We start from the raw sequence: 25,775 nt of genomic DNA, 5'->3' as shown, positions 1-25,775 counted from the left end.
ATTGGAAAGGCAGCTCCGATGTGCCTTCCCGCTCTCTTGTCATTGGACAGGACAGCCATGTCCGCCCGGAGCTCGACTACCTGTCCCTCCAGGCAGCCTAGCATGCGGGTGTATCTGCTCTGCCCGGCGGCTCCAAATCGCACAACCTTGTCCGACAAGAGTGACAAGAGCTCAGCCAGGCATGCCCATGCTCTTGTTGGATCGTCCTGTCCGCTTGGTGCTTTCAGGCATGGCTGGCTGGTGATCTCTCTGCGTCTTGCAGATGAATAAGGGTGGCGAGAGGCACACAGCTCCATCCGTTGAGACGAATGTTCGCTCATGGTCTGGGCAGCAACGTCTCGCGGCTTGTCGAGGAAGGAAGACGAGGCGGATGTCCAGAGTGAGCGGGCAGTGTCCCTGCGCGCCAGAGCGACGCCGCGAGAGTCTCATCCATGCGTGCTTCCCCTCCTCTCGCTTTCTCTCGCCGAAGCTCGAAATCTCTTCCTCTCAGTCCTTACTCTAGTACCTCGCGGCATTGATCACTTCTTCGTTTGCTAGCCATCTGTTAACCCCAACCAAAACAAACAAAAGTCTACAAGTCTGTGTCTCCCTCTTTTTCGTCTTGTGCCCGGTCTGTGGCTATCATTTTCCTTCTCCTGGGTGTGTGTAGTGCATCCTTCCCCTTTCCCTCCTCTCTACATTATTATATCTGTTGTAGTCCTCTATCTCTCCTTTCCTCTTCTTTATTGTCCATATCTCTATTGTTCTTCTCTCGTTTTCCGACTTTCTCAAGTTATGTATGTAGCTTCTTCTTCTTTTCTCATTTTTTTTGATAGAGAGACAGTTGATTGATTGCGAGTGATCCGGGACTCTCCCAGCCCAAGATCACGAACCAGCAAGCGGTGCCGCTGTTCCCCATCAAAGCGGCACACACAAGGCCCGCCTCCCCCGCCACTGCCGCCGGCCCGCGTCTCAGGAGGCCGCACTTCGTGCAGGGCGCTTCGCCCGGCAGGCGAGGGAGTTGTGCTATGTTCGATGAACATGGGCTTTCGGGGCTGTGCAGGTGCCACTTGCATGCCCTTTTGCAAGTCGCCATTCAAGCCAGATCATGACCACTGGAGTGAATGCCACCCATAATTGTACTTGGTCCGGCCTGAAGCCTTCCTGGACGTTTTTTGCCAGTTGGCGTTCCAGGAAACGGTTGAACAACGGCGAGGCCGGGTGTGGGGCCAGACTGCCCAGCCTCCGAAATCTGCACCCAATACAGGATTCTCCGGAGGGGTCGTCAGATGCCCCGTGGGCTGGCTTGCAGCGGGCCTTGCGGTCCTCATGGTCTGATTCGACTCCGGGATAGACACAAGTTTGGCAGGTTCGCCGGACTAGCCTTTAGCCTCTGGCCAGCAAGAAAGGATGGCAAAAATCACAGACGATTGCCAGCTGTTGGCTGGGCACTTCCTTGTTTTTTTGTGAATGGATGATCCCTGTTGATCCTGATCAGGTGAGAGCCACCGACTGCCTGTAAGCACACACCCCGTGGGACCCGGCTGCAGGGGCCGCGCTGCCACAGCCAGCCGTCTCCCTCCTCGCCCCTCCTTCTTGACCTGCACTCTCCCAACCCAGCACCCCCTCTCTCGACAAGACACGCACGGCCTGCCGAGACACTCGACACGCGATGGCCGACGGGATCAAGATCCATCGCAGACACGGCTTCTACGTCCTCGTCATGGTCGTCGGATGGTTTGCCGCGGCCTCCAGATGTGTGTGGCGTTTCAGCGGATGTACTGACCTCACACCCCGCATCCACAGGGTACTGCCGCCCGTGGCCGTCTTGCTCAGGTTCGGCTTCGGGACGGACTTCTTGCTCAACATCCTGCTCACTCTGTGCGGCTACATACCAGGGTGAGTCGCCGTCCCCTCCGCACACCGACCTTCGCTCGCTAACCGTCCCCGCTTCATGCCCACAGCCACGGCCACAACTTGTGAGTCCTCCCCCCCGCCCGCCAGCAGCCCGACCGGGGCCGAAGAAGCGACTGACGCCGATCGGCGCCTGCAGCTATCTGCAGAACATCCGGAACAACGAGAACCAGAAGCGGACGCCGAAGTGGGCGACCAAGGCGGGGCTAGTGAAGGACCATTCGGCGGCGCGGCGGGCAAAGACGCAGTGGGCGAACCGGTACGACGAGCGCACGCCGACCCGGGCCGACGGCTACCAGGACGACGACGAGCGGCCGGCGGCGGCCCGGGCGGCGGGCCCGGGGCTGCTCGAGCCCGAACGGTTCATCGAAACCGCGAGCTCGAGCTCTCCCGACGACCGCTCCGTCGCCAGCAGCCGGCCCAGCACCCGGCACGATCCCCACCCGCATCGCCACACCCTGCCCGCCGTCCTGGGGCCCTCGGCGCCCGTCGCCCGCCGCAAAACCAGCCAGACCGTCCACATCCCCTCCTCCTCCCGGGGCGCTCAGGACGACCCGTACTTCGTCCGCCGCGCCGCCTCCATCCACGCCCCCTCCTCCGCCCACCCCAAGCCCGGCGACCCTCCGGCGGCCGCCCGCTCGCTGTCCCAGCGGCTCGGGCTCGGCGGGTCCAAGAAGGCCGCCCGGAAGAGCAGGTCCGTTGGCCCCCCCTGTGCCCCTCCCCCCCGCTCACAGGACTGACCTCTGTGGGTCCGCAGGTTCGACGTGGCCAACGAGGCCCGCTGCCAGTGGCAGAACCTCCCCCACCCTCGTCCCGACACCCCCGTCGCGGAGCCGGCCGGCCCCGACGGGCTCGACCACCAGTTCTGATCCCCCCTCCATCCCCACCTGCTCATCCTTTCTTCGACTGTGTCCTTTTCTGTGAAGCATTCTAGGTTTTTCTTTTTCTTTTGTATGTTAAGTGAGTGGGTTTCACTGTCTTCGATATGGCGCTCAGATATCAAACACCCGAAAAGAGAGTGCGCGCGAAGCGTGATGGTTTCATTTGCTGTGGACGTTGTAAACGGATGTGCTGTGTACTTGTAATCGACATCCCTGTGTGTGTGTGTTCTGCAGACAATATGTGGGAGATGCGGGCCGCTCTTTTCCGCTTGACCTGTCCGGCATATCTTTTCACGACAATTAATCGTGTGCAGGGGGGGTTGACAAGGGAGGCAGTGTTGCTGAGCTGTTGGGGCAGGGGACTCATGTGCAGACAACGCTGGGAGGATCTTGTTTGCTGAGCACATCACTCATTGGATTATGTCCCCAGACAGTGTGTTACCCGTCCGTCCGGAGAGGGTTGGTTTTCTGCGCAGCTTGTAAGCCTACAAAGAGGGGTTGGCTCAGTTCCAGCACGACTGATAGTCAGTCAGCGAAGAGGGGAATACTCAGTTGAAGTAGAACTGGTTGACGAGCTGGCAGGGCAAGTCGCGCAGGACGGGGACGGGCAGATCGTGCTCGGAGGCAGGGGGCGGATGAGAGGGGTGGGGGATGATGAGGGCGTGGCGATCGGTGAGGGCGGCGAGTGCGTGGGGGCCGTCGGTGGGGGGGGAGTAGGCGAGGTTGGTGGCGAAGTAGCTGAGGAAGAGGAACCAGACGGCGACGGTGGTCCAGGCGGGCAGGAGGACGGGCCAGGCCTGGCTGGGGAAGTAGCTGTGCAGGCTGGCGGCGGGCAGGAGGGCGTGGAGCAGGTAGACGGCGTATCCGACCAGCGAGAGCACGTAGGTCGCAAAGGCCGAGGTGGCCAGCGCATTCGTGCCGGCGGCCGGGAGCTCGATCGCCGGCCAGCGCGTTCCTGTCGATGCCATCGTCGTCGTTGTTCTTGTTCTTGTTCTTTCCTTTCCTTCTTTTCCAGGAGACGAGTACATAGTGGCGATGACGTATGGCTGGAATGAATGGGTTTCTGCCAGTTTCTGACTGGTTTTCTGCCCAGCCTCAAACCCAGACAGACCCAGCCAGCGGGAAGCCAGCAACATCCAACCAAAACCATGAACGAACAACAACAACAGCAACAACAACAACATCAACAACAACAGCAACATCAACATCAACATCAACATCAACATCAGCAACACAAGCAGCATGAGAGAACCAAACCACTCAGCTGGGTCTGGGCCTACTTCAAACCAACCGAAATCGCAGGCGTCCGCTACAACGTCTGCCATGCTCCCATCGCCCCAGGATCAAACGAGCTGTGTCTCAAGCGGATGATCCCCGACAAGTCCGGCGGAACGAAGAGCATGGGCAACCACCTCGAGCGCAAGCACCGCCTCTCCAAGTCCGACCCGCCCCCGCCCAGCCCGATCACCGTCTCGCTCGCCCCCCCCGCCGGCATCCCCCCCGCCGGCCCACTCGGGCCCTCCAAGCGCAGACTCAACAGGGACACCCTCATGGCCGCGATCGCCCGCTTCTTCGTCTGCTCCAACCTGCCCCCACAGACGATCGACGAGCACCAGTTCATCGAGCTCCTCCACCTCTGCAACCCGCTCATCACCCGCTCCCTGCTCTTCACCCCCAACACGCTCACCCAGTTCATCCACCAGAAAGCCCTGCTGGCCAAGCAGGCCCTCAAGCTCAGACTCGCCAAGATCAGCCCGCCCACCCTCAGCTTCTCCTGCTCCCGATCCACCCCCGCCGACCGCAACCACTCCCTCCTCGGCCTCGTCGTCCACTGGCTCGCCCCCGACCACAAACCGGCGCTCAGGAGCGTGCCCCTCGGCCTCCTCCAGCTCAGCCGCAAACCCTCCCCCCGCAACATCGCCCAGGCCATCCTCAAAATACTTGCCGACTACGACCTCCAGCATCGCATCTTCTCCCTCACCATCGACCACGTTCCCGATCTCCACCACTTCGGCCGCATCCTCGCCACACTCATCCCCGGCTTCAAGCCCGAGAGTCAGCTCATCGGATGCATGGGCTCCCTCATCAACCGATCTGCCGAGCTGCTCCTCCGAGACCTCTTCCCGTCTGACAACAACAACAACGACTCACCCTCAACAACAACAACAACAACAAGTGGGCCCACAGATCCCCTGCCCACCGCCCCTCAGCAGCAGCAGCAGCAGCAGCAGCAGACCCTCCATCCCAGCACGATCATCAGTCGGCTCCAAAACCTCACCCTCCTCCTCCGCCAGTCGCCACAGAAGTCCGACTCGTTCGCCCGCATCGTCGCCGCAGTCACCAGCAGCGACTCCCAGCCCCCCGGCCTGCTCACCCCGGCCAACACCTCCCGCTGGAACGCCACCTACCTCGTCCTCGCCCGCGCCTATCAGCTCAAGGAGGCCATCCAGATCTTCTGTCTCAAGGAGGTCGGCTTCGCCCAGTTCCTCATCCTCGACCAGGAGTGGGACATCGTCAGACAGCTCTGCGACTTCCTCAAACCCATGAACACCGCCGCGAACGAGATCTCGTCCGATAAGCCGTGCGATATGATCACGGCTACACCCACCTTCTGCTGGCTGCTTCGCAGACTCAATAAAGTAAACTCTCTCTCGTCTTGTCTCCCCCCCCCCTCTTCTGTTCATTGGACTTACCTGTTGCTTTTGTAGGTGAGGAGGAACTACGAGGGGAGAGAGTTACTGGAGCCGGTCAAAGAGATGCTCGACCGACTGAGCTCGTATCAAGAACACACCCAGAACAAGGCCGTCCACATCTTTGCGATGATCCTGGACCCGCGAATCAAGATGAGCAACTTTGAAGAAGACGGCAGCTCGGCCACCCCGGGCAGGATCGCCGAGATCCAGAAGGCGTTCTACGAGTCCAGCAGACCGTACAGCCTCTATCCGACCTTCAGGACCCACGGCCAAGGAGGCAGTGATGTGATAGTCGATCCATCCGCCCCCGCCCCCGCGTCCTCCGACCGTCTCGAAATCGACCATCCTCATCCCCAACAACAACAACCACAAAGTGGCCATCACATGACCAAAAGACCCCGCGACAACGACGACTATCGTCCGCAGAACGATCCGGACGACTCGGACTCGGACTCGGACTACTCGTCGGGAAAGCCGCGGATCTTCAAGAAGAAGCCCAAGCTGATGATCGGGCTGAAGGACGAGATCGCGAACTACCTGGAGGTGGAGTGCGAGGAGTCGACCTGTGTGCCGCTGGAGTACTGGAGCGCCCACAGGGCCAAGTTCCCGTCGCTGTCGCTGATGTCGAAGGACTTCCTGGCCGTCCAGGCGTCCGCCGGGATGGCGTTTGCGAGCTGCGAGCGGCTGGGCCAGGTCCTGGAGGCCTTTCTTGCGGGCCCGTCTCTGGAGGCTCCCGGCGAGCCTTCGTCGTCGGCCGACGCGGCCGCCAGCCACGCGCGCGACTCGCCCGCCGTCCGCCCCCCGTCTTCCTCCCCGGCCCCATACCCCACCGCCGCCCCGGCCGACCCGCGCCCGTTGAGGATCCACCATCCCCCGGCCGGGTTCCTCCAGCTGTCGGGGCCGGGGGTCGAGCACGACATCATCGTCTCCGCCCGGCCCGCCTCCTCCGACGCCCCCTCCATCCCCGTCCATCTCCCCCATCCCGACGCTTCCCCCGCCCCGTCGGCCCCCCACCAAGCCCAGGAAATCGACCCCTCCCTCCAACACCACGCCGGCCCGACCCTTGGCCCCCCCGCAACCGACGCCCCCGCCGCCGCCGCCGCCGTCCTCGCCCTCGACGCCTTCGGATCGCCCCAGACCCACTTCGACGCCTGTCTCGACATCGTCTGCTTGTACTATTGGGCCTTCGCCCACGGCTTCGTCGACCTCTGAGACCCCCTGCGCCCTCCTCTTGTTATGTCCAGCGCCGCGCCCGCCTGCGCCCCCTCCCGCCGCCGTGTGTCCCCCCGTTCTGCTCTCTCTCGCTCGATGTATGTATGTGGCCCTCTTGCTCTTCGTGCCCCCAGTGTGTGTGTGTGCTTGGCTCGTGTGGGAGCGGGGGCCAATGAGCCTCGCCAGGACCAGGGCCTGTCCCTCGCCCCGGCCCCCGGGCTTCCTCGCAGGGCTCAGCCTGGCCCCCCGTGCCACTCTCGGCCAGCGCTCTCCGCGCTGGTCCGTCCAGGCCCGCCCGGGCCCTCCCGACGCGGCATGGCCCTTCCCTCAGCCGCAAGCCTGTGTGAGCACAGTGAGCACAGTGGGTCTGTGTGAGGGTCTGTGTGGGACCCCGGCGCCCAAGAGAGATCCGCGCGTGCAGGCCTCGGGCCAACGTCTCCCCGGCCGCCCGATCATAGATGTGGGCCCGGAGGCGGCAGAGTGTGGCAGCGTGTGTCGCAGTATTGGGGACCCCCTCGGCCGCCGCAAGCGGCTGAGGTACCCTGGATGGGCGGGTGTGTCGGGGCGCCGGTGGGCCCCAGAGGCCGCCGCTGACTCGGAGCCGGGACCGGAAGCCCGCCTTTTGTCCTGTGGTCCACGGGCTGGCGCGCGGCTCTCGGCCACGGTCGCTCTCCCATCCGCCATCTCCGGCCCCGCGCCCTCCCTTCCTCACGCTGCCTCTCTCTCCCAGCGTTGTTGTTGAGCTCTCGTCGACGCTCGGCTGCTCTCACTGTGTCAGGCCTCGCTCGCGTCCTTCAGAGCGCTCCTTTCCAGCAACCTGGCTGAAAACATCCACGCCTCATGTTTCCCTCGTTCCCTCTTCGTCAGCCGTCGTTTGAGGCTCTGGACAGGCGCACGTGCGCGGTCTCCTCGCTTTCCGGCGCACGTTTTGTGTTTTCTTTGGGCGGGTCATTGGGGGTGTATGGTGTGTCTATTGTTGTGGATCACTTTGCCTGGGTCTTTCGACCTTCGTCCGGTTTTCTGGCCTGTTATAGTGTGCGCCCGCGAGAATTCTCAGGGATGGGTACATATGTGCAATCTTTAGTACTAGCAACCTATGACGAGTCCTCCTCTGCGGATAGAGGTACCCAGCCAATGAGGAATCGCCCTGGCAGGTAGGTCCAGTCGGTACCGACCCGGCGGGAATCCTCCTCCGCGGGTGCTTGAGTCAGTGCCGCCCAGCCAATCTGTCTCGGCGGGCAGGCACAGATTGTACCGACCGGCCAATGAGGACCTTCCTCGGCGTGTACAGTCTGGACTCTGTGCGTCTGAGAGACGGGCTAATGCGCACTCCTCGCCGGCGGGCAGCGTGTTGCGACCGGCTTGAGGCGACAGTGGCCCAGTGCCCGGCAAGGAGGAATCCACATCGGACCCTCCCCCCGCCAACAAGAATCCTCATCGGTGCCTCAGCAGCTGATCGGTACACACAGCAACTACCCGGCGAGTAGGATGTCTGCTCCTCATCGGCGGGATAATAACTCTTGAGGAGCTCTGCAAGGGCCTCTCTTCGCATCTCCCGAATGTAACACTTTTTTTAAAAAAAAAATTGGGAAAACCAGTGCGTCCTAGTGTGTCAAGGACTTTCGAGGCGTTTGAGAGGTGAGCACGCGAGGCTCGCGACGTCGGGATAATCAAGTCCCCATTCACCAAGAGTATGCATTCTCCCCTGCGCCAATTCAAGGCGTTGATTTTTTCCTAAAATGCCACTTTATTTTGCTTGTACTTTTCTATTTAGAGACTCCTTCGTGAGATGATTCTGTGCAAGCTGCTCGTTTCACTAGTGACTGCCGAAGAGAGGGTTTAGAAGGTGTCGAGCAGCAGTGTCATCCCAACCTATCCCAACCCAGCAATGAGAACGCCTCAGGCTCTAGAGGGATGCAGCATTCAGGGTTAAACCAGACCGGGTTGCGCTCGAGGGTGATGCGGAATTCCGAGCTGGCCAATCACATTGTCCATCCCTCTGAGTCTGTCATCAATCCAACACGCGTCGTGCCAGCCGACGGAAGCAGAACAGTGAGTGGCCCGCAGGCAGGCAGTCGGCGGCGTGAGTATTCACCATGTGGTACCCCTGCTTCCTTACGGGCGATACTATCCGCCAGAATCATCCGTCCAACAGGCAAGCTGGCGAGCTCAGCACCTATGTCCGCGGACATGTAGGCATCCATAACTATGGACCTCTTGCTCCTGTCCAACGGTTCCTACGCACACTTGGCCCTAATCAGCCTCCGGGGTTTGCCCGAGCGGTCTCTTGAGGTCTTGCAGCCTCTCTAAGACGGCTGGCTCTCCTCTCTTGGGATTGTGACTTTCTTCTTGTTCCTGACCGTGAGGGCACAATATCCGTCGGCCGAACGGCCTCGCTCATTGCAATCACAGCATGCGGCTTGATGGAACGGTTTGCACCCAGGCTCGAAGAGTCCTGCAGTATCGAATCAGAGCTTGAGATCCCACCCTCAAGCTTTCCACGCCTCCTTCCCTTCATCCAACGTGTTGCTGAAGAGCCGCGCCGAGCGTCCTCCGTGTTCCTCGGTTGGAACTTGAAGACCGCTTTTCTGAGTTTGTCGAGACCGTTATCTCAGGAGAGACGGCAACGATCTTGAAGACACATCCTCGCGAGTTCCTTTTCCGATTGGATCTTCAGCTGCCAGTACCCCTAGTCCTCGGCTGATACTGTTACCTACGACGAGGACGACGGATAAGCGTGTGATCAGTACCTTGGTTGAAATCACAAATCTTGGAGCTCATGTCCGGCGATCATTCACCTCGCTTCCCTCCGCATGATGGCTCCATTCGACTCAAATCAGAGCCACCTCGTTGGATTTGTCACCGCTGTCAAAAACCTCAGGCGTTTCCTCCCCCGCCTGCCTTACTTCATCACCCAGGCTATCCAACTATTCAGCCTGTCGTCGTGCACCCACCAAAAATACTCAAAAGTGCATCTAGCGAGAAAAAACAGCTAGGGTTGACCGTTGTTTTTTTAGGTACGGAGAGATTTCGCAAGATTGGAAAATTCCTGTTGCTCTTACTGTGCACCACGTCCCCTCAGAGACAAACTAAGCACCTTTGTCAAGTGTTTTTATAGTCGTTGATCGAACCAGCCGTTGTGCCATTTTTCTCAATTACCTCCTTCTCTCCCCACCCCACACAACTCAACCCCAGCCTCAAAAGATAAAACCGAGCAGTTGCGCATTTTACTTTGTGAGATGCGCTTACAAATACGCTTTCTAGTATGGTCCACGCTGGCCATTTCTTTGACTTCCGGCATCCAAGTCCTGCGGGATAGAGGGAAAAGCTCCCAGAGAGCGCAAGTAGACTCTTCGCCGTCGACCGAACTATCCTCTAGCTATCGCGGGAGCGGCTATCAAGAACCGGATGCTCAGACGGAGTTCGTCTCTGCGCCGGGAGATGGCCATCTTTACCTATACGGTGATCTCTACGATTTCAGAGCTTTCAAGTAGGTTGCGTTTCTTATAACATAGTTCATGTGCGGTAGTGAGAAAGCACACATTTGTATCAAGTGTCATTTGCAAAATCTAACTCGATGATGTTATAATGAATTTTTAAAGTACTCCTACACTGTTTCAAAGTAGGCATCACAATTCCTTCAGTAAATAATTATAGAAAAGAAAATACCCTCGAAAAGGCATCTTTCCGAATTTGGATACGATTGAATGGTTCAAACGAAATCTTTTCTTTCCATAGGGACCGATTTCGAAGTACGGGATCTACTGCAGACTGTTGCTGGCTTTGGGACACCAGTTACTCGGACCTATACCTTACAAATTGCCAACACAAAATTCCAAGGCACCATGCCTCCCTCCGAGGCTCACGTGATTGGATGGGATAAGTCTTCAAATGGTAATTTCTTTGCGAGCATGCCTCCTGTTGGCTTTTTCCCTTCTTCAATCTCGTCCTCAATTGCTGATGGTTATTCTTGTATCTCTTTGAATAAAGATTGGAAGTACAATCAAACTGTCTGGGAACAGATGGATAATGTGTGAGTATCCTCAATTGATTAGATCCGGTGCCTGCTATCTTCCCCGCGAGCCCAGCTTATAACTAAAGTGCATCTAATCCTGATACTTCGAAGGCTTGATCTGGCCCGGGAATATGGGGTCAAGCTCATAATCCCAATCATCAACCAGGTAGTTTTTCTAGACTGGTTTGATTTTCCCATTTACTCTTTTGATCAAACGTGCTGGTCAAATAGTAACACACTATACTCTCGGCACTTGTCTGTAGGATTATGGAACAAATGAAACAAACTACGTAGGAAACTATAATGATGTATGCTCATTGGTATCTCGTCTGTGTAAGAAAACCTATGACCGTCCGACCACTGATGATGCATTGGTGCTTGGTTATGGGTTGTTTGTTTGAAGTTGATCCGTCATAGATACAATATACCCCAATACAACTCGGCGAACAGGGCAGTGGACTGGTTCACAGACCGGAGGATGATAGACAGCTTTAAGAAGTTGATCTCTTTCCTTTTGAACCGTGTCAACACTGTAAATGGTATCCGATACGGTGACGACGACACCATCTTGGCTGTTGAGACAGGAAATGAACTCAATTGGGGGGACTCCAAAAAAATCATCTGTATGTCTCAAGCTCCATGGACTGATAGCTTCAAGAGCTTCCGGACGTCGCGCATGGGCTTAGCTGAAGTTTTATTTTTTATCAAGTCCAAAGGGCTCCTCCAGCAAAGGTTTGTGGTGTTGACCTATTTCATTGAAGAGTGTCATTCATTTCAAACTCTCTGAAAGTGCCCCAGATTTCGCTGATTATGATTCGAAATTCAGTGGACACTTGAGATTGCCAAGCACATCAAATCCCTGGCACCTAGAACACTTGTGATGGATGGTAGTTAGTTAGTGGAAAATCGCCAATCCTTCAATTTACGCGAGTAAAACCCTTCCTGACTTATCGCTTGTCATGCATTTTTTCCTTTCCAAGTTCACGGAAGAATAGTTCTTTTTGGGAAAAAGCCGTGTTGGAATCCGAATACGTAGACCTGTTTGATTATCACCTCTGTAAGGTCTTCTTTCTTCAGTCACATCATTCTTCACAATCAAAGGAATAAATGGGTTTTCTTCGAATTGCGACGGCAAAAGATGGGGAAAACGATCTTAACTCCTACGCTGCGTGAGTGGAACTAAAATGATGTTTCAATCTCATGTGTTGAGTTTTATCGAGACTAACCTGAACAAATTCATATGTCTCTCAATAGTCTACATGACGAAGTACGCGCTTACGGAAAAACATTGATCATTGGTGAACATGGATTTTGTAAGTTGAGAATCGTTATACATGACCATGTCCCAATCCAATCGTCCCAGAGAATGCCTTCTACTGATATGTTTGTCAATTTTTATTCAATCAGATTCCAACATCGCCACCTACAATGAAGTGTACAAAAACTTTGATTGTGCTGGCGCGCTAATATGGTCCTTAAGAGGGCACTCCGAAAAGAGTGGTTTTGATACCCATGGAGAGGGCAACAACATCTACAGCTACCATGCACCCGGTTGGCAGAATCAGACCTCAAAGGCCTTTGACACTCAAGAAAGCAGTGTGATCTCTGCGACATACAATGCTAGGTATGTCTGTTTTCTTGTGCCTTTACCCTCTGTGATCAGTTTCCATCGATTCTGGATACAACTAATACCATCTTATTACCAAAAAAAAGCTATGCCATCCTGGGACTCAACCCACCACCGAAACCGGTCCCAGGGACGCCACACCCCTTTTTCCTCACCAACGGAACTCATGCTGGTCTTTCATGGAGAGGCGCCACCTGGGCAGATCGTTACGAGATATTTGGGGTAAGTGGCACCAGCCATCCTTTTAATGTCTTTATGTACATGAAGAGCGCCGAAAGTTTGGTCTGAAGACGACTTCCGGCGGGGTTTGCGAGACAGGGTCATCTACAGGGCTTGTCCTTCAACGTTCTTTCGAGCCAAGTGCAGGATAACGTCGGTTCGGGCGAAGTATTTGTCCCACTAGATCCCCACCAACCAACCAAGTTGCTTACGGTCCGACCGGGAAGGCCGAAACCACACGAGTCGCACCGAGGCTGGGTGGACATGAAGTGGTGTGTCCCGGGCTCGGTATGCTGGAAAGCAACTCACCTGTTCGACAAACCCAAGAACAACACTACTGCCGCCGATTTTCCTCCCATCAGCTCAAAACAATCCAAGTTCCACATCAATCCACTCTCACAGCCCTCCACCAACCCACGCTACCAGCTCCTACCTTCGATGTTGCCCAGCTCTTCATCAACCCGAAAGCGTGCCTTGGAAGGCGGCTGGTATTCCGTCCGAGGAGTTAACTCCGACGGCGTGCCCGGAAAACGCTCTAGGGCTGTCTTCCTCAAGTCCAATTGGTTCAACTGGCATCCCAAGGAATGATAAAATTTGATCTAGACAGATTTTCGCAGAAAATTGCGACGTTTCCCAAGTCGTTAGGCTATCTACTTTCTTGAAGCCATCTCCAATAATTTTATGTAGTATGTATTCTACCCAATTGTTTAAATTTCTAAAAACATAATAAACGGAATTTCAATTGTTTGTTAGTTGGCGTTCTGTACTTTCTTTATACTAGGCTTTATGCCCCAAAGTTGAAAAACAGAACAGAATTGTATTACATTTTTATCATACAAGCAAAAGCTAATATCTTCTCTCTGATCTGTTCATCTCTTTTTTTGGTGTCATTTTCAGGCGTGATGTTGGTCGCAGTGGCCAGTCATACAAAATCCAATGAACATGTATAAACTCTTATTAGGTTGTATGCAAAACTTATGAATGGATGCCGGCAGAGGTGAGAGGTGCGATGTCAGGCAATATCAGCCAATGCATTGGGAACCAACGCATCTTGAGAGTCGTTGAAATCTTTATCTGGAGTTGAAGAGAAATTTGGTCAATGGGCGAGCTTCTAGGGCCTGACGGACGGTATCAGCGCTTCTTCTATGTAGTTTCAGCCCACATTCGCGTCAACGCCGTCTGAAAGACTTCCGTATGTCTTTCAGAAAAACTGTTAGCCAAGCAGATTTTTTTCTCAAATCGCGATAGCCTGAGGGTGTCTTCCACCGCAAATGCTCCTAACCTACCATCTTTGTTCCCTTTCCAGGCCATCTTTTCTGTTTTTACAACAATAAAAGAAATAGGGAATATTGACAACGATGTGCCGCCTAAGAATGAAATCCAGAAAGAGCTCTGAATTTTGAGATTTTATTGTGGGTTCAGAAAAAAAAAGGAACCAGTTGGTGAGATAGTAACAACAAAATAATCGGACGAGTATGGAGAAAGAAAGGGTAATCCTTGAAGCAGTTTTCACCAGCCGGAGCTATTTTTGGTTAGCCTGAGGCATGAGCAAGAAGGGCGTTCAGGGATCAGTCTCCATAGGAGCAGCCTGAGTACTTCCATCATCCTTAGGGTCCATTTGAGCCAAATAGGGAGCCAGGGCATCGCCTTCAATGATTTCAAACTTGTGGTCGGGCCCAACGATTCCTAGTGAAGTATTCAACGTCGTCAACTCCTTGTCTTGTTGTAGTGTGTCTCGGAGCGCATGTAAGCCATGTTTGATCAGCTCATCCAGACCACCTTTCATGCATAAAAGAGAAAGCTACGTCAGATCCCAATCCCTTCGATTCGCGGCAGAGAATGATCAACCAAATTACTTACAATCCAAAAACTTCTCGAAATGCTTCTCTAAATAGGTCTTGGCTGATTGAGACCGAGCACCAATTGACATCGCGTAATATTCCAGACAGTTTCCAGAGGGGCTGAATTCGTAAAGATGAGGGCCAGTTTCCTACAGCAAGAACCAGCAGACTTCAGTAAAGTGTTTGAAGGTTTGCTAAATTTCCCAAAAGGGATCAAGTGAGACCAGGGTTTCATTCACGTCATGTCCTCCAATCAAAAATCCAACTCCGTAGGGTCTGCGCCCGTACTCCTGTGTATTAACCTGAGCCTCTTTTGAATCCAAACCGCATGCGATCGAGTATTAATGGAATGCTTCTAAACAAACAGAAATCCCGAAAAGCAGTTTCAAGAAAGATCGCTTACTATCGGCAATTGCCATTACTGATCGAGAAAGTGGCAATGGTCGATTGTGCAATAACCTAGACGTCATAGATTGCTGTCTCATGAAGTTGCTGCAACCCCAGGTATGCATGGATTATCAATCTCTTGCGGTCGTTTCCTGAGACTTCCCCGTTGCAAAAGCAGGGAGCTCGAAGACTAGTTTAGGACTGACGATAGTACTCTAGCATCGCTAGTTAATCCGGCGATCGCAATCCCGATATGATCATCGATTCGGATCAGCTTTTTCTGATAGGAGGCTAGTTCTCCGGTTGATCGCTGTTTGAAAGAGAGCAAGAGTTGAAAGAAAGACGTTATTAGTGTCCATCCATCAGGCGAGTGAAATGGAAAGGAGTAATCAGTGTACTTTGAGAGCTAGAAGCAAGACGTGAGTCTTGTTTCTCAATCCGACCGAAGCTGAGCCTTGCTTGACCGCCTCGAGTGCATATTCTACTTGGTGAAGTCGACCCTGAGGTGAGAAGACCGTATTACTAATTAAGATTGCGGATAGGATAGTTTGTAGGTTAGTTGGCTGATTGACAGTAATCGCTATTATTTCCTGTAATTGTGCGCCTATCATCAAGGAAGACTGAACTCTGAATCGTACTAGACCAATAAAGAGATTTGAGGAATGTTAGACTGTGTCGGTGATTTCCAGCTGAAAGGGGTGAACTGACGTTATTCCTGAACATGACGCGGTTTGGTGATCAGAACTCTCAATTTTTCCACGATCGACTCAACTTTCGAAATCGTGAGCAAACGTGTGTTTGTTTGTTGAAGGTTTGCTTGAACTTGAAGAGGCCAAAATGTTTGTCTTGTCCCTGCTCGTCTCTTTCGATCGGACGTGCGGGCTGGAAGATTACGTAATCACACACCATTGTACGTCATCGGTCTCCACCGCGTCGTCCGCACCCGGTCCGGTCACGCAGCAGTCAGCAGCTGGATTCACTGGAGAACTTCATGTCAATCTGAGAACTCAGATTTTTCCCGAGCTTAACTAAAGCCTCTCCGAGGAGGTGCGAAGCGTCTCCGAAGGAGAGGCTTACTGGTAAAGTCGCAGGCGCGGCCTGACAAGATCGGGGTTTTTGTGATATTTTGTTTTATTTTGGTTTCAAGATCCTGTAGCACCTACAACTGAGCACCCCAACAAAGAATCAAAATGAGGGAAGTGGAGCCTACCCTCTTGCCTATGATTTCCAAAAAAAAAAAACCATGTCAAAAGTGACATTGTTGAGGTTTCTACATGTGTTTCAAGAAAGCCATTTTAAGGGCTCTGAGGGGTGTGAAAGGGGTGTGATAGTGTTTTGCCCTGGCAACCAATCTGTAATTACTGTGACAGATGATTGGCTTCTGGCCAGCTTTACAAATGGTTTCAAACACAACAGCAGCTTTTTTTAAAGGGTTCAACAGTTCAGAACATGTAGGAAGTCCTGAGGATTCCAATGGTGTCATTGGCTTCTCAAATTTCAGAGGGGTTGGGGGTCATCTGTGGGGTTTTGTGGTCTTTCCAGCCATTTGGCTGGTATTTGTCACGCAAGAACCTTGACATTACAGGCAAGCCCCTCCCTGCCGGGAGGGTGCTCACACCCCGCAAGCACGGGAGGGACTTGTGTTAAGTTTGGATTTTTCCAGCTTTCACACAGAAATATGGGCTTGATTATCCCAAATCCTAGATATTCCTAGATTTCCCTGCAAAATCTAAGAAAATCTGGGTTTCCAGATTGACAGGAAGTCCTTGTGAGCGCTTCTCCTGGACTCAGCAGAATAGCTCACAAGCCCTGTCACAGTTTAAGCTAAAGAGGACTTCCATTTGCCTCCACACCCTTCCTAACCCGGCAGAGAATAATGGTACATTATACTCTCTCCTGGTGCTAAGTTCACTTGTCCCTTCTTTCCTTTAGACTTTCCCCCTTTCCTACTACTGGTTGTACTTGCATGAGGGGTTACTGGTCCATTATGTTAACTCTCCCAGTGATAGCTCAATGTAATCCAGCCCCCCACATTGGTACTAGAAGCTTTTAGCTGCTTCAGCCTGGTCCCTTGTGCCTCTTTGACAACATTTGGTGAAGGACTTCACAGAGGCCTTACAGTCCTCCACTAAGAGCATCTCCACCGTGGGTGCTAAACCAGGTTGTTAAATTAGATATAGCACCTCAAACCCGCTTTAGCAACACCACCACAGGTGCCAAATACACATCAAATCTGCAAACTTGCCTCTTGGGAGCTATCCTGTTTTCAAATTTGTAAACAGGATAGCACCCCACCCTTGCAAGTATCACCCATCTCTCATGTGATACTCTCACCTTCTCCCCTTACAACTGTGCCCCAGTCGCCAAACTCAAAGATTTGGCAGTGCAGTTTAGCACCTGCAGTGGAGATGCTCTAACTTAACATAAGTCCCTTGCTTCAGAGGGCCCTGCCACAGCCTGGGCTGGTGCAAAGCGCCCCTTGGGCACACAAAGCGCAAGCCTCTAAAGGAGGAACTTAGGACTAATGTCCCAAAACTGAACTGAGAGCTTGGGTTGTTGTGGCAGGGAATCAATTGCACTCTCAGTTGCTCCACCTTCCCAGAGGAAATCCATTCAGCCAGATGAACCACCAAAAAGGCCTGATTTTTCTGCATCTTTCTGTGCTCAACAGATGGGCAGGGGTTTTCTACTTCACTGGCAATAAATTATCAAGATATCCATTTTGATTTGTTGGTATTGTCTGAGAAGCTGTATGGAGATGTTGCTTCTATGGCCCCACTAAAAATTGAAAAAGGAGCCTACCAGATGTACTCTTGCTAGCATCCAATAGAATGGATATTATTTGCTTCAAATGTTTCAAAAAGATTTATGGTCACAAAACCAAGATGCTTGACTACATGCCAAAGTTCATGGCATTTCAATTTGCCTGAAGTTTTGGGAGTTACAACTCAGACACTTCTAATGCAAGTGTCTGAGTTGCCAAGAGGCCAAAAAAGCCACAGCAATCCACAGCTCTCACGAAATTGCAGGGACTTTACTCAAAAGCCTCTCTTTCAAAGGCCCAATTCAAAAGGCACCTTTGTTGTGCTGGGTCCCCCGGTCTCTGAAACAAGGGGATTGCACCAAGCTAGCTGGATTCAGCAGTCTTTGCTGGTCAGTGTGACCAAATGCCCTTGCCACTCATTGACTATCACTTTTGGATAGATTGTAACCCTGAGGGCAGGCAGAAAATAAGCAATGGCTGGAATTCTTATAAACACTAGCCTTCAAGGAGGCTTTGCTTCTGAAAAGCAAATTTTCATTCCACATAATCCTCTGTTTAATTATGTGTGACAGTTAAATCATGATTTTAAGTCCAATATGATTCATAATTTGCTCTACATTCAGTGTATGCTATTATAGAAAAAAAATTCGGAGTCCAGGGAAATAAAATGCAGAAAATCATCTCTCTTGAAAAAAAACATAGAAGTCAATTTGCTTGATTTATCTGCTACAAACTTTTTGATTGCTGAGATGATCCATCAAGAATATGAGATGAAAGTTTAGGGGAATTGTAAGAGGTGATGATTATCCTGGATGATTTCAAGCTTGTGTAAAATTGAAACCCCCGGGGTGTGCCGCGGTTGCGCAGGGTGCTGTTGGGGGGGGCAGGGGTTGAATGTGAGGTGAGGGTTGTGGATGGTTGGGTGGCCGCGGGTGCGGTGCGCAAGCTGTAAGTGTGGGCATACCAAGGGGGGGGGGGGGGGGGCAGCGTCTGCACTGTTGTTGTTTGATTCTGGTGTAGGGGCCTGCCGTTGGTTTGTTGTCTGGTGAGGGGTCTTCTGGTGGGCGGGGCAGAGAGACAGGCTGGTTTTTCTATCAGGTGTCTGGCGGGGTATGGCTGTAATTTGGCTGTGTACTTGCTGCACGGACGTTTTGGATCCTTGAATTTGGGGTTGGGCAGGAGAGCTTGGTCTTGGCTTGGGGGAGGGGGGGGGCTTCATGCTGTGGAGCTTGGAGTTCCTTGGGGGCCTGCCGCGTTTGTCCTATGGTTGCGGCGGTGAAGCCGCCTTGGCCTCTAGTGTACATAAATCAGATGAAAACTAAACTGTAAATATCTCATTATGACATTGGAGAAATTCTGTATATTGTGCACACAACGGAGAGGTGGTACAAGCTTGCAACAACCAAATGATGAATGTGAAAAGTAGAATCAATCTCCTACTCCGCATTTTCCGGATAGGCACACGGATTGATTGCACTGATCCACTCTGCCGCTTTGGGATCTTGCTTATGCATTTGCTCCAGGTCTGGTTTGGCATTTTTAAATTCGGTCAAGGCTTCAGATATCTTGTTGGTGAGGCAACCAATGTTTCTCAGACCATGAATTTGCAGCAACACTCGGTTTGGATCATCTTGGTTTACCAACTTTGCTTTCTTTTGGATCGTTCCGCTCAAGTTGAAGAGGATGACCAGGTAGGGGTTCTCAATGCCCTTGATTTTGCAGATTTGGTTGTCCACTTGTCACTTTTGTTCCAGTTGATGCTGCCTTGATGGTTCTTGACTTGAATATCACAATATGAGATATTTTTTACGTTGAGTTTATGGGAATTGAAGTCGGATGAATTGGGTTTGAGATAGATTGTAAAGGGTAGGCAAAAGGAAATATTCGGCCTGGAATGTTTTCCAGTGGATCATTTTAGCTTTTCAGACTAATATACTCATAGGTCAGTTTACACACACACTGTGTCAGCCTTAGAGTCAACACAGCTGACCTAAAGTCTGCCTTTTTCTACTTTTTACATATGAATTACTTCATATCTTTTTCATCTTAAGAGATATCCTTGTTTTGACTTCATATTCTGTTTCCTCATGCAATTTTAAACCTAGTTAAAACTTACCAATTCTCTGTAACTCTACTCCTTCCCTGAGTTCTTGAGTTGTGGCGCGCATGCGCAGTTGTGACGTGTCAGCGCTACCAGGCGTGCCAAAACACATGTACATATGTAATTACATAAGAAAACTGTGAACATTTTCGAAGTCAGGATCCCCCTTGCCTGAGGAGGATCTACAGACTTCAGCAGACCAGAACCACACCTCCAGACAACCCAGGATCACCAGAACAAGGCAACTACACTCCCAGTATCACCAACAGGAATATTGACAGTTAGTACCCTTTTCATTGAACCTTGATTATCTCAGAGGAGTTCCTCTCTGTCTCTTTGACTGCTTTCTCTCCTCTCTTGTTTGTTTTTTCCTCTTTGATCACAGGTACATATACCTCTAGACATCTACTCTCAAGGATCAAATCACTTCATATCCTTCTTTTTCTGTGGTTTTTGTCAGTAACAAACCACATAGGTTTCCCTTTAAAGAACCTTGGCTATCCACAGAGAAGTCTAAAAAATTGTGGCTGATTAGACTTGTCTAATTCAGATACCTTCCATGTTTCCATTGTGAGAAGAGGCTGTTGCAATCTCTGGCACAGCTTGGCAGCACTCCCTTAAGGAGTAGCATTGCTAGTGGATGTTAGTTCCCACCTACAGGTCAACAGAACCTTGAATATCATCTCTCAGATCATCTCTTTCTCTCTCTCTCTTTTTCTCTTACTGTTTGTTATTTCTTTATCCCAAGAAATCCAAGCAGTGCCCACCCATTTTTCTTGTGTCCTGCTGTCACATAAGAGACACAGGCTCACACACTGTTTATTATACGCAGTTAGCGCGGGAGCAGTGGGTGCATTCTACGGATCGCGTCTACACGGGCCCGAGGCGGGGGGGAAGGTGTTGTTTGTCTGCCGGTCAAACTAAGAAGCCTTTCAGACGGAGGGCATCAAGATCTCAAGCCAAACATATGGCACGTACAGGGTCCGGCCAACGCGAGTGTTTGAGTCGGTCAAGCGGGCCGCCGAGCTCGGCCCGCTAGTGGAACTGGAACCGGACGCAGATCCGGCTGGGACTTTGTGTTTTTCAGCACAAAGGTGTTGCCCGACCGGTCAATGACCCTGCTCTCCTTGCACCTCTCTTGAAAACACCCAACAACGGCCGCCATCCTCCGACATTGGTGCTCATCCAAAACGGCATAGGCTTCAAGGATGCCCACTGGCACTGTCAGAGACACCCCCAGGTCCCCATTCTCAGCGCCGTGACTGTTGTCAATGCTGAACAGCTGCAGCCGGTCTGAGTCAGACATAACCAATGGACGCGGATCAGCATTGGGCACTATCTTGACCATCCCCATCCTCCAGTTGCCTCTCAACTTGCACTCCATTCGCAAACTCGGCTCGAGCTCCTTGCCAAACTCTTTCGGAACGGCCAGATCAACAACGCTGAGATCTATGGCAAAAGAGAGCTCCAGATCCTTCGTTGGCATAAACTAACAATCAAGTCAGTCCATCAGACCCCTTCGCAGATCTAGGAGGAGATCACATGGGACTGACAAGAAGATGTAACATAAAAAAACTAAATGCAGTACTTCCATGAACCCAACCTTGATCCTGTTCGGTGGAATGGCGTCCTCAGAGATGGTGAAAGACGGAGGCCTGTTGGAGCATTGAGCGGGATGCATGGGGGAGGTGTTTGGGGCAGCTTTGAAGATCTTTGGGCTCGCGGATTTCCCGGCCAAGTTTGCAAGCATAGAGCAGATCTTGCGGTTGATGGAGCGCGCCGGTGAGTGGGCGACCATCAAGCCCTTGATGCTGCTCGACTGGGAAGCTGGCCGGCCGCTCAAGACCAAAGCGATCCTACAAAGGGTGAATTAGCTTCATTTTGAGATCTTGTACCCCACCCAAACCGACAAGATCAACCTATCAAAGGCCTCTAGAGACTTAATGACAAGATATGAAAGCAGCAGCTGTGCCAGTGCCAATGGAGCTGAGCTAGTTGAGATTGATATCCTCTGCAACAACTCGGACAAGTTGATGGGCCGGGTGGGTTTTTGGTTGGGATGCCAAGCAAGTGGTCAATGGAGTGCAAAGAATTTTCGATACCCTGAGAGAGGTCTTGACAAGAACGGCGGGATGGGCCTAGTTGAAATTGGCAGCAGAGGGGAATATGTTGCGGGCGCGGATTGCATTGCAGAGGTGGTGGTTGCAGGCGTCTTTAGATTGAAGGCCACAAATTAGGCCGGTTGTATTAGGCAAAGAAAATTGAAAGAGCAGTTGGCAAGACTCCCAAAGCGCTCAACTCCCTGCCAGATTGGTACGTACCTTTTTGATTGCCGTGGCACTGGCTTATGTAGGCTTCAGGGGTAGTGAAAGCGGCTGTACATACAAGCAAGGAATTGCCGTATTCACCTGGCAACGGGCACAGTGGCTTGTGGCTTTCTGGGCCATCCTGGGCCAAGGTGATGATGGAGCGCTCTGCAATCGCAGCCTCTTCAGTATATAAGGGGGCATCTTCTGCACCGAGGTTTATGCCCCAGGTGATCCTCCCTGCTCTTGCATTTGCGGAGCACTGGTGGTGATCCTCCCCCTCCCTAATTGCGCTTGCAATTGGCTGAGGGGTTTCCAGCCCCGACTTTTGCCCCACGCACTTGCGCCAGGCTGAGCGGGTTAAAACCGGTCTCTTTTCACCTGTGGCATGTCAAAGGCTGGGAGTTTGTTAAATCCTTTGCTTTTTTTGTAGATATGTTTCAATTAAGATTTCTTTTGTTTGTTTGTTCATTAATTTAGCTTGTTTTACCTTTTTTTTTTTTTTGATTGCTTGTATATAGGGGGAACCCTTGATTTTTTTTTTGGCAAAACTGTGGTTTTAATAAACTTAGATTTGGACACTTATGGTGTTCAAATTTGGTTTGCATAATTTTATGCATGCATAAATCATAAAATCATAAAAATATTTTGGTGAGGAAATTTTGTATTACATAATCAGACAGTCATATCCCCTGCAAAAAAGATTTTATGATTTTATGATTTATGCATGCATAAAATCATGCAAACCAACTTTGATGCTGTTCCATGTCATACCTACTAGCCTGGTTCACAATTCTGCTTTCCAAGTTATCTCAATTTTCTCATAGTGCACAATAAGTCACATTCTTACATTTTAAAAAGGATTATGATCCTTCTGGAAATCAACAAGACCATTTGACCCCTCATACAGAATCAAACTTGAACTCCAAAGAGGTTGATATAAATTGTTGTTTATTTCTGTTATTATTTGGAAAAGTTAAATCCCAACTCGGAGACTATGTTGAATAATTCAACTTTGGACTCCCAAATTTGCCCTGGGTCAATTTTTGGTCCTGGGGACCAGGGAAGGACATCAATATTTGGTCTTCTGGACATCCGGTTTGTTGGAGAGCTGAAAGTCAAATTTTAGGGAGTCTGTCAGTTAAGCCCCTTGTTATATTTTTTACATGTACATATTATTCATATGTTTTTCCCCATTTAATACTGCTGGGTATTATATTTATCTGCTGCCTGTTTGTGCATTATGGTAAACATTGCGGCTACCATTTTATCTCTTAGCTGCGCTTCCGCAGCTAAGTTATTTTACTTATCAATTACATCTGTGGGCTTCTGTAATGATAGCCTGGCTGAAATCTGAGGTGCCAAGGACACATTCAATGTTTATGGGTTTTCCCTCACACTACTGGATCCATGCCTTGGCTTCTGGCCAAGTTTTTTTTGAGACTCAAGAGCCTGGCCTTGCCACAATGCTTGATCAGCTAGTCAGGCTTGAAAACCAGATTCCTGCTGAGAACCAGGAGGGCAGACTGCCTTTGGGGGATGGTCTTGGATTTTTAATCCCTGGAGATCTGTTTGAACTTTACATGGGATCAACCAATAAATCACAAGTCAGACACAGCACAGCTTTCCTCATTAGCAATCTGATATTTATGTGTAGCTTCAAGCTGTACCTGATTTCCAAGGAGGATTCCTCCTACATGGTTATGTACAAGATGTGCCAGTTTGCCAAAGCCCTCCTTGGAGAACTGGTAGGTACAATCTGTAAAAGCTGAGGAGACCTTTTTGGCAACCTGTAACATCATATACCAAACCACAAAGGAGGAACCCTTCCTTTCAATATGATTCAGCTTATATCAGAACACAGGCACATGTGCCACTGAGAAGGAGTATACATCCTTGGATATGTGGTCTCAGTTGGAACAGGTGGTTGAGGAGAAATGAGCAGAAAAGTCCTTGGTGATCTGGTACCATTTTGACCAGTAACCAGATCATAGAGCCCTGGTTCTCCAAAGAGGACTTCTCCCCAGAGAACCACCGGAGTGTGACAGTTTGTTTAAGAGGTCTTCTGCCCGGTGAAGCTAACTTCTCTGGGGGGTTTTGTAAGGACTACAGAGATTCCTCACTAAGGTGTCCCAAGTGGCACAGGGAATGGGCACTAATCCTTTAGCTCCACGGGGTTTCTGTTATTGCTTGTGTTGGAGGGAGATCAATGGTTCTCTGCTGCAATAGGCAAGGAAAGGTGAAAGATATGCTTTTGGCAGAGGATGTAGATGTGAAAGGGGATGCAAAATCTCTGTGAAGTCTTCTGTACATGTGGGCTTTACAGGTTTCTCCCGAGAGAAATACAAGGAGGTTTTGTTCTAGAGAGGTTTTCCAAAGAATATTTACAGAGAGGCAGCTGAGAGCTCAAGTTTGGCTCAGTGGCCAGCCCAATTTCCTTGGATGAGCCAACGGCTGATGATTTCAAAATGACTGGTTTCAGTACTTGCAAGGTTCATTTTCCTTGGTGGGTGAAGGTTGGGAGTCCCTTCACTGTTTGGAGGCAGTGAGGCCTTGGAGTGATTCTAGAAACAATCTTGGGGCTTTATTTCATGAAGCTAGCTCAGTGAAAGAGGGATCAGTCCGGGGTCTCTACTGAGCTAGGTGGGAAGGAGGGAAGTGCAGACTATACAGATTAGAGTGGATGTAATCAATGGATAGTCACATGTAACCTTTGTGAAACCCAAGGGGAGTGCAGTGCCTCACAGTGCACAACCAACCACAGAGTGATTGGCTGTGGATGTCAAATCATGTGAAAGCTGGGTTGAACTGTCAACCAAGCTTCCAGTACTTGGTTGGTGGCAGCCAAGATTGACCCAGCTGACCACTTACCAAAGAATTGGCATCATTGGTCAGACAGCAATGTGGAACTCTGACTGGTGCTGGTTCATTGGCAGTTACTGGAAAGGATGTTGTGTCTGAGCGCTGCCTTCACAGTGGTCCAATGAGGTCTGAGGATTTGAGATAGCAGAAGTTGGAGTGGGGATTTGTTGAGAGACAACAGAAAGGAGATTTCCATTGGCGGTAGTTTGTTGTTGTGGGGGAAGCCCGGCAAAGAGGTCCAGAAGATGTGATCAAAATGAGGATTTGAGTAAAGGGATCAGTGCGGACTGAGAGCGGAACCTCAGAAGCTTGCGTGCGGGATTTGGGATCAATAAACTTAAGATTTGGAGCACGATCTTGATGAATGATCTGAGAAGCCAAAAGAAAAGGGTTTAGATGATGCCCATGCCAACCCATCATCTGAGTTCAAGCTGAGCTCAGACTTTAAGGTTTGTGACATGAATGGACAGGTCGCCATACGAGCTTAACAAAGCCTCACTGTGAGAGCCCCAAAGGGGCAGCCCCGCAGGGTCTCTGTCTCACAGCCCCAGGAATATCCGCCTGTATTAGGCTTTTTTTCACATTTTCCTTTTTTAAAAATCAACCGTTCATCTGTTGAAGTCGCCCCTTGGGACTTAAGGAGTGCTTGGCATTGCGCTTCTTTTGATGCAATTTGAGCCTTGTAGCTCCCAATATAAGGCCTGATCCTCCCGGTTGAAAATTCCAATCATGGAGGAAAAGTGGCCGTGTAGGGAGTGAGATTTACTGTACAGAACTGTACAACTCTATTAGTCATCTCAAAGGATTCTCAGAAAGTGAGCTCCTTTGAGCCAATCTCCAGCTCATGGGAGGAGGGCAATGGTGGCAGGCCTACCACCAATTTGAAGAGGAGATGCAGGTCTTTCACCGGTTCAAGAGGCGGGCAACATGCCCTCTGGGAAGTGGGGGATTTGGGGGCACAAAGTTGGCCACCT

General features: G+C 51.2%; 8 protein-coding genes across 8 annotated transcripts; 5 read left to right on the top strand and 3 right to left on the bottom strand.

The window, feature by feature from the left end:
• Window positions 1–57: 57 nt before the first annotated feature.
• PtA15_18A297 (uncharacterized protein) lies at window positions 58–537 on the top strand (the record flags this gene model as incomplete). The annotated part of the gene is made up of 2 exons (XM_053164822.1): window positions 58–208; window positions 332–537. The coding sequence occupies 2 exons, from the start codon at window positions 58–60 to the stop codon at window positions 535–537; spliced, it is 357 nt and encodes a 118-aa protein (XP_053028794.1).
• A 1,114-nt stretch (window positions 538–1,651) lies between these two features.
• On the top strand, window positions 1,652–2,762 carry PtA15_18A296 (uncharacterized protein; the record flags this gene model as incomplete). Its single annotated transcript, XM_053164821.1, has 6 exons — window positions 1,652–1,716; window positions 1,786–1,878; window positions 1,944–1,958; window positions 2,033–2,140; window positions 2,279–2,587; window positions 2,651–2,762. The coding sequence occupies 6 exons, from the start codon at window positions 1,652–1,654 to the stop codon at window positions 2,760–2,762; spliced, it is 702 nt and encodes a 233-aa protein (XP_053028793.1).
• Window positions 2,763–3,322: 560 nt separating this feature from the next.
• Window positions 3,323–3,742, bottom strand: PtA15_18A295 (uncharacterized protein; the record flags this gene model as incomplete). Its single annotated transcript, XM_053164820.1, has 1 exon — window positions 3,323–3,742. The coding sequence occupies one exon, from the start codon at window positions 3,740–3,742 to the stop codon at window positions 3,323–3,325; it is 420 nt and encodes a 139-aa protein (XP_053028792.1).
• A 582-nt stretch (window positions 3,743–4,324) lies between these two features.
• Window positions 4,325–6,679, top strand: PtA15_18A294 (uncharacterized protein; the record flags this gene model as incomplete). The annotated part of the gene is made up of 4 exons (XM_053164819.1): window positions 4,325–4,899; window positions 5,023–5,413; window positions 5,483–5,550; window positions 5,644–6,679. 4 exons carry the CDS (start codon window positions 4,325–4,327, stop codon window positions 6,677–6,679), a joined length of 2,070 nt encoding a protein of 689 aa, XP_053028791.1.
• A 172-nt stretch (window positions 6,680–6,851) lies between these two features.
• On the top strand, window positions 6,852–7,421 carry PtA15_18A293 (uncharacterized protein; the record flags this gene model as incomplete). Its single annotated transcript, XM_053164818.1, has 1 exon — window positions 6,852–7,421. One exon carries the CDS (start codon window positions 6,852–6,854, stop codon window positions 7,419–7,421), a length of 570 nt encoding a protein of 189 aa, XP_053028790.1.
• A 1,354-nt stretch (window positions 7,422–8,775) lies between these two features.
• On the top strand, window positions 8,776–13,128 carry PtA15_18A292 (uncharacterized protein; the record flags this gene model as incomplete). Its single annotated transcript, XM_053164817.1, has 17 exons — window positions 8,776–8,961; window positions 9,046–9,271; window positions 9,944–10,169; window positions 10,282–10,301; window positions 10,418–10,573; window positions 10,670–10,712; window positions 10,806–10,860; window positions 10,958–11,002; window positions 11,098–11,317; window positions 11,404–11,426; window positions 11,521–11,588; window positions 11,675–11,751; window positions 11,833–11,863; window positions 11,949–12,007; window positions 12,102–12,318; window positions 12,408–12,543; window positions 12,640–13,128. The coding sequence occupies 17 exons, from the start codon at window positions 8,776–8,778 to the stop codon at window positions 13,126–13,128; spliced, it is 2,277 nt and encodes a 758-aa protein (XP_053028789.1).
• A 973-nt stretch (window positions 13,129–14,101) lies between these two features.
• On the bottom strand, window positions 14,102–15,491 carry PtA15_18A291 (uncharacterized protein; the record flags this gene model as incomplete). Its single annotated transcript, XM_053164816.1, has 8 exons — window positions 14,102–14,319; window positions 14,401–14,530; window positions 14,621–14,691; window positions 14,785–14,873; window positions 14,975–15,078; window positions 15,167–15,290; window positions 15,395–15,405; window positions 15,477–15,491. 8 exons carry the CDS (start codon window positions 15,489–15,491, stop codon window positions 14,102–14,104), a joined length of 762 nt encoding a protein of 253 aa, XP_053028788.1.
• Window positions 15,492–18,258: 2,767 nt separating this feature from the next.
• Window positions 18,259–18,751, bottom strand: PtA15_18A290 (uncharacterized protein; the record flags this gene model as incomplete). Its single annotated transcript, XM_053164815.1, has 2 exons — window positions 18,259–18,478; window positions 18,681–18,751. The coding sequence occupies 2 exons, from the start codon at window positions 18,749–18,751 to the stop codon at window positions 18,259–18,261; spliced, it is 291 nt and encodes a 96-aa protein (XP_053028787.1).
• Between the last annotated feature and the right edge of the window lie 7,024 nt (window positions 18,752–25,775).

This window comes from Puccinia triticina, chromosome 18A, assembly GCF_026914185.1.
Source record: "Puccinia triticina chromosome 18A, complete sequence".
NCBI lineage: Eukaryota > Fungi > Basidiomycota > Pucciniomycetes > Pucciniales > Pucciniaceae > Puccinia > Puccinia triticina.
The sequence above is the reverse complement of the archived record's forward strand: the minus strand, read 5'-3'. Positions and strand labels throughout refer to the sequence as shown.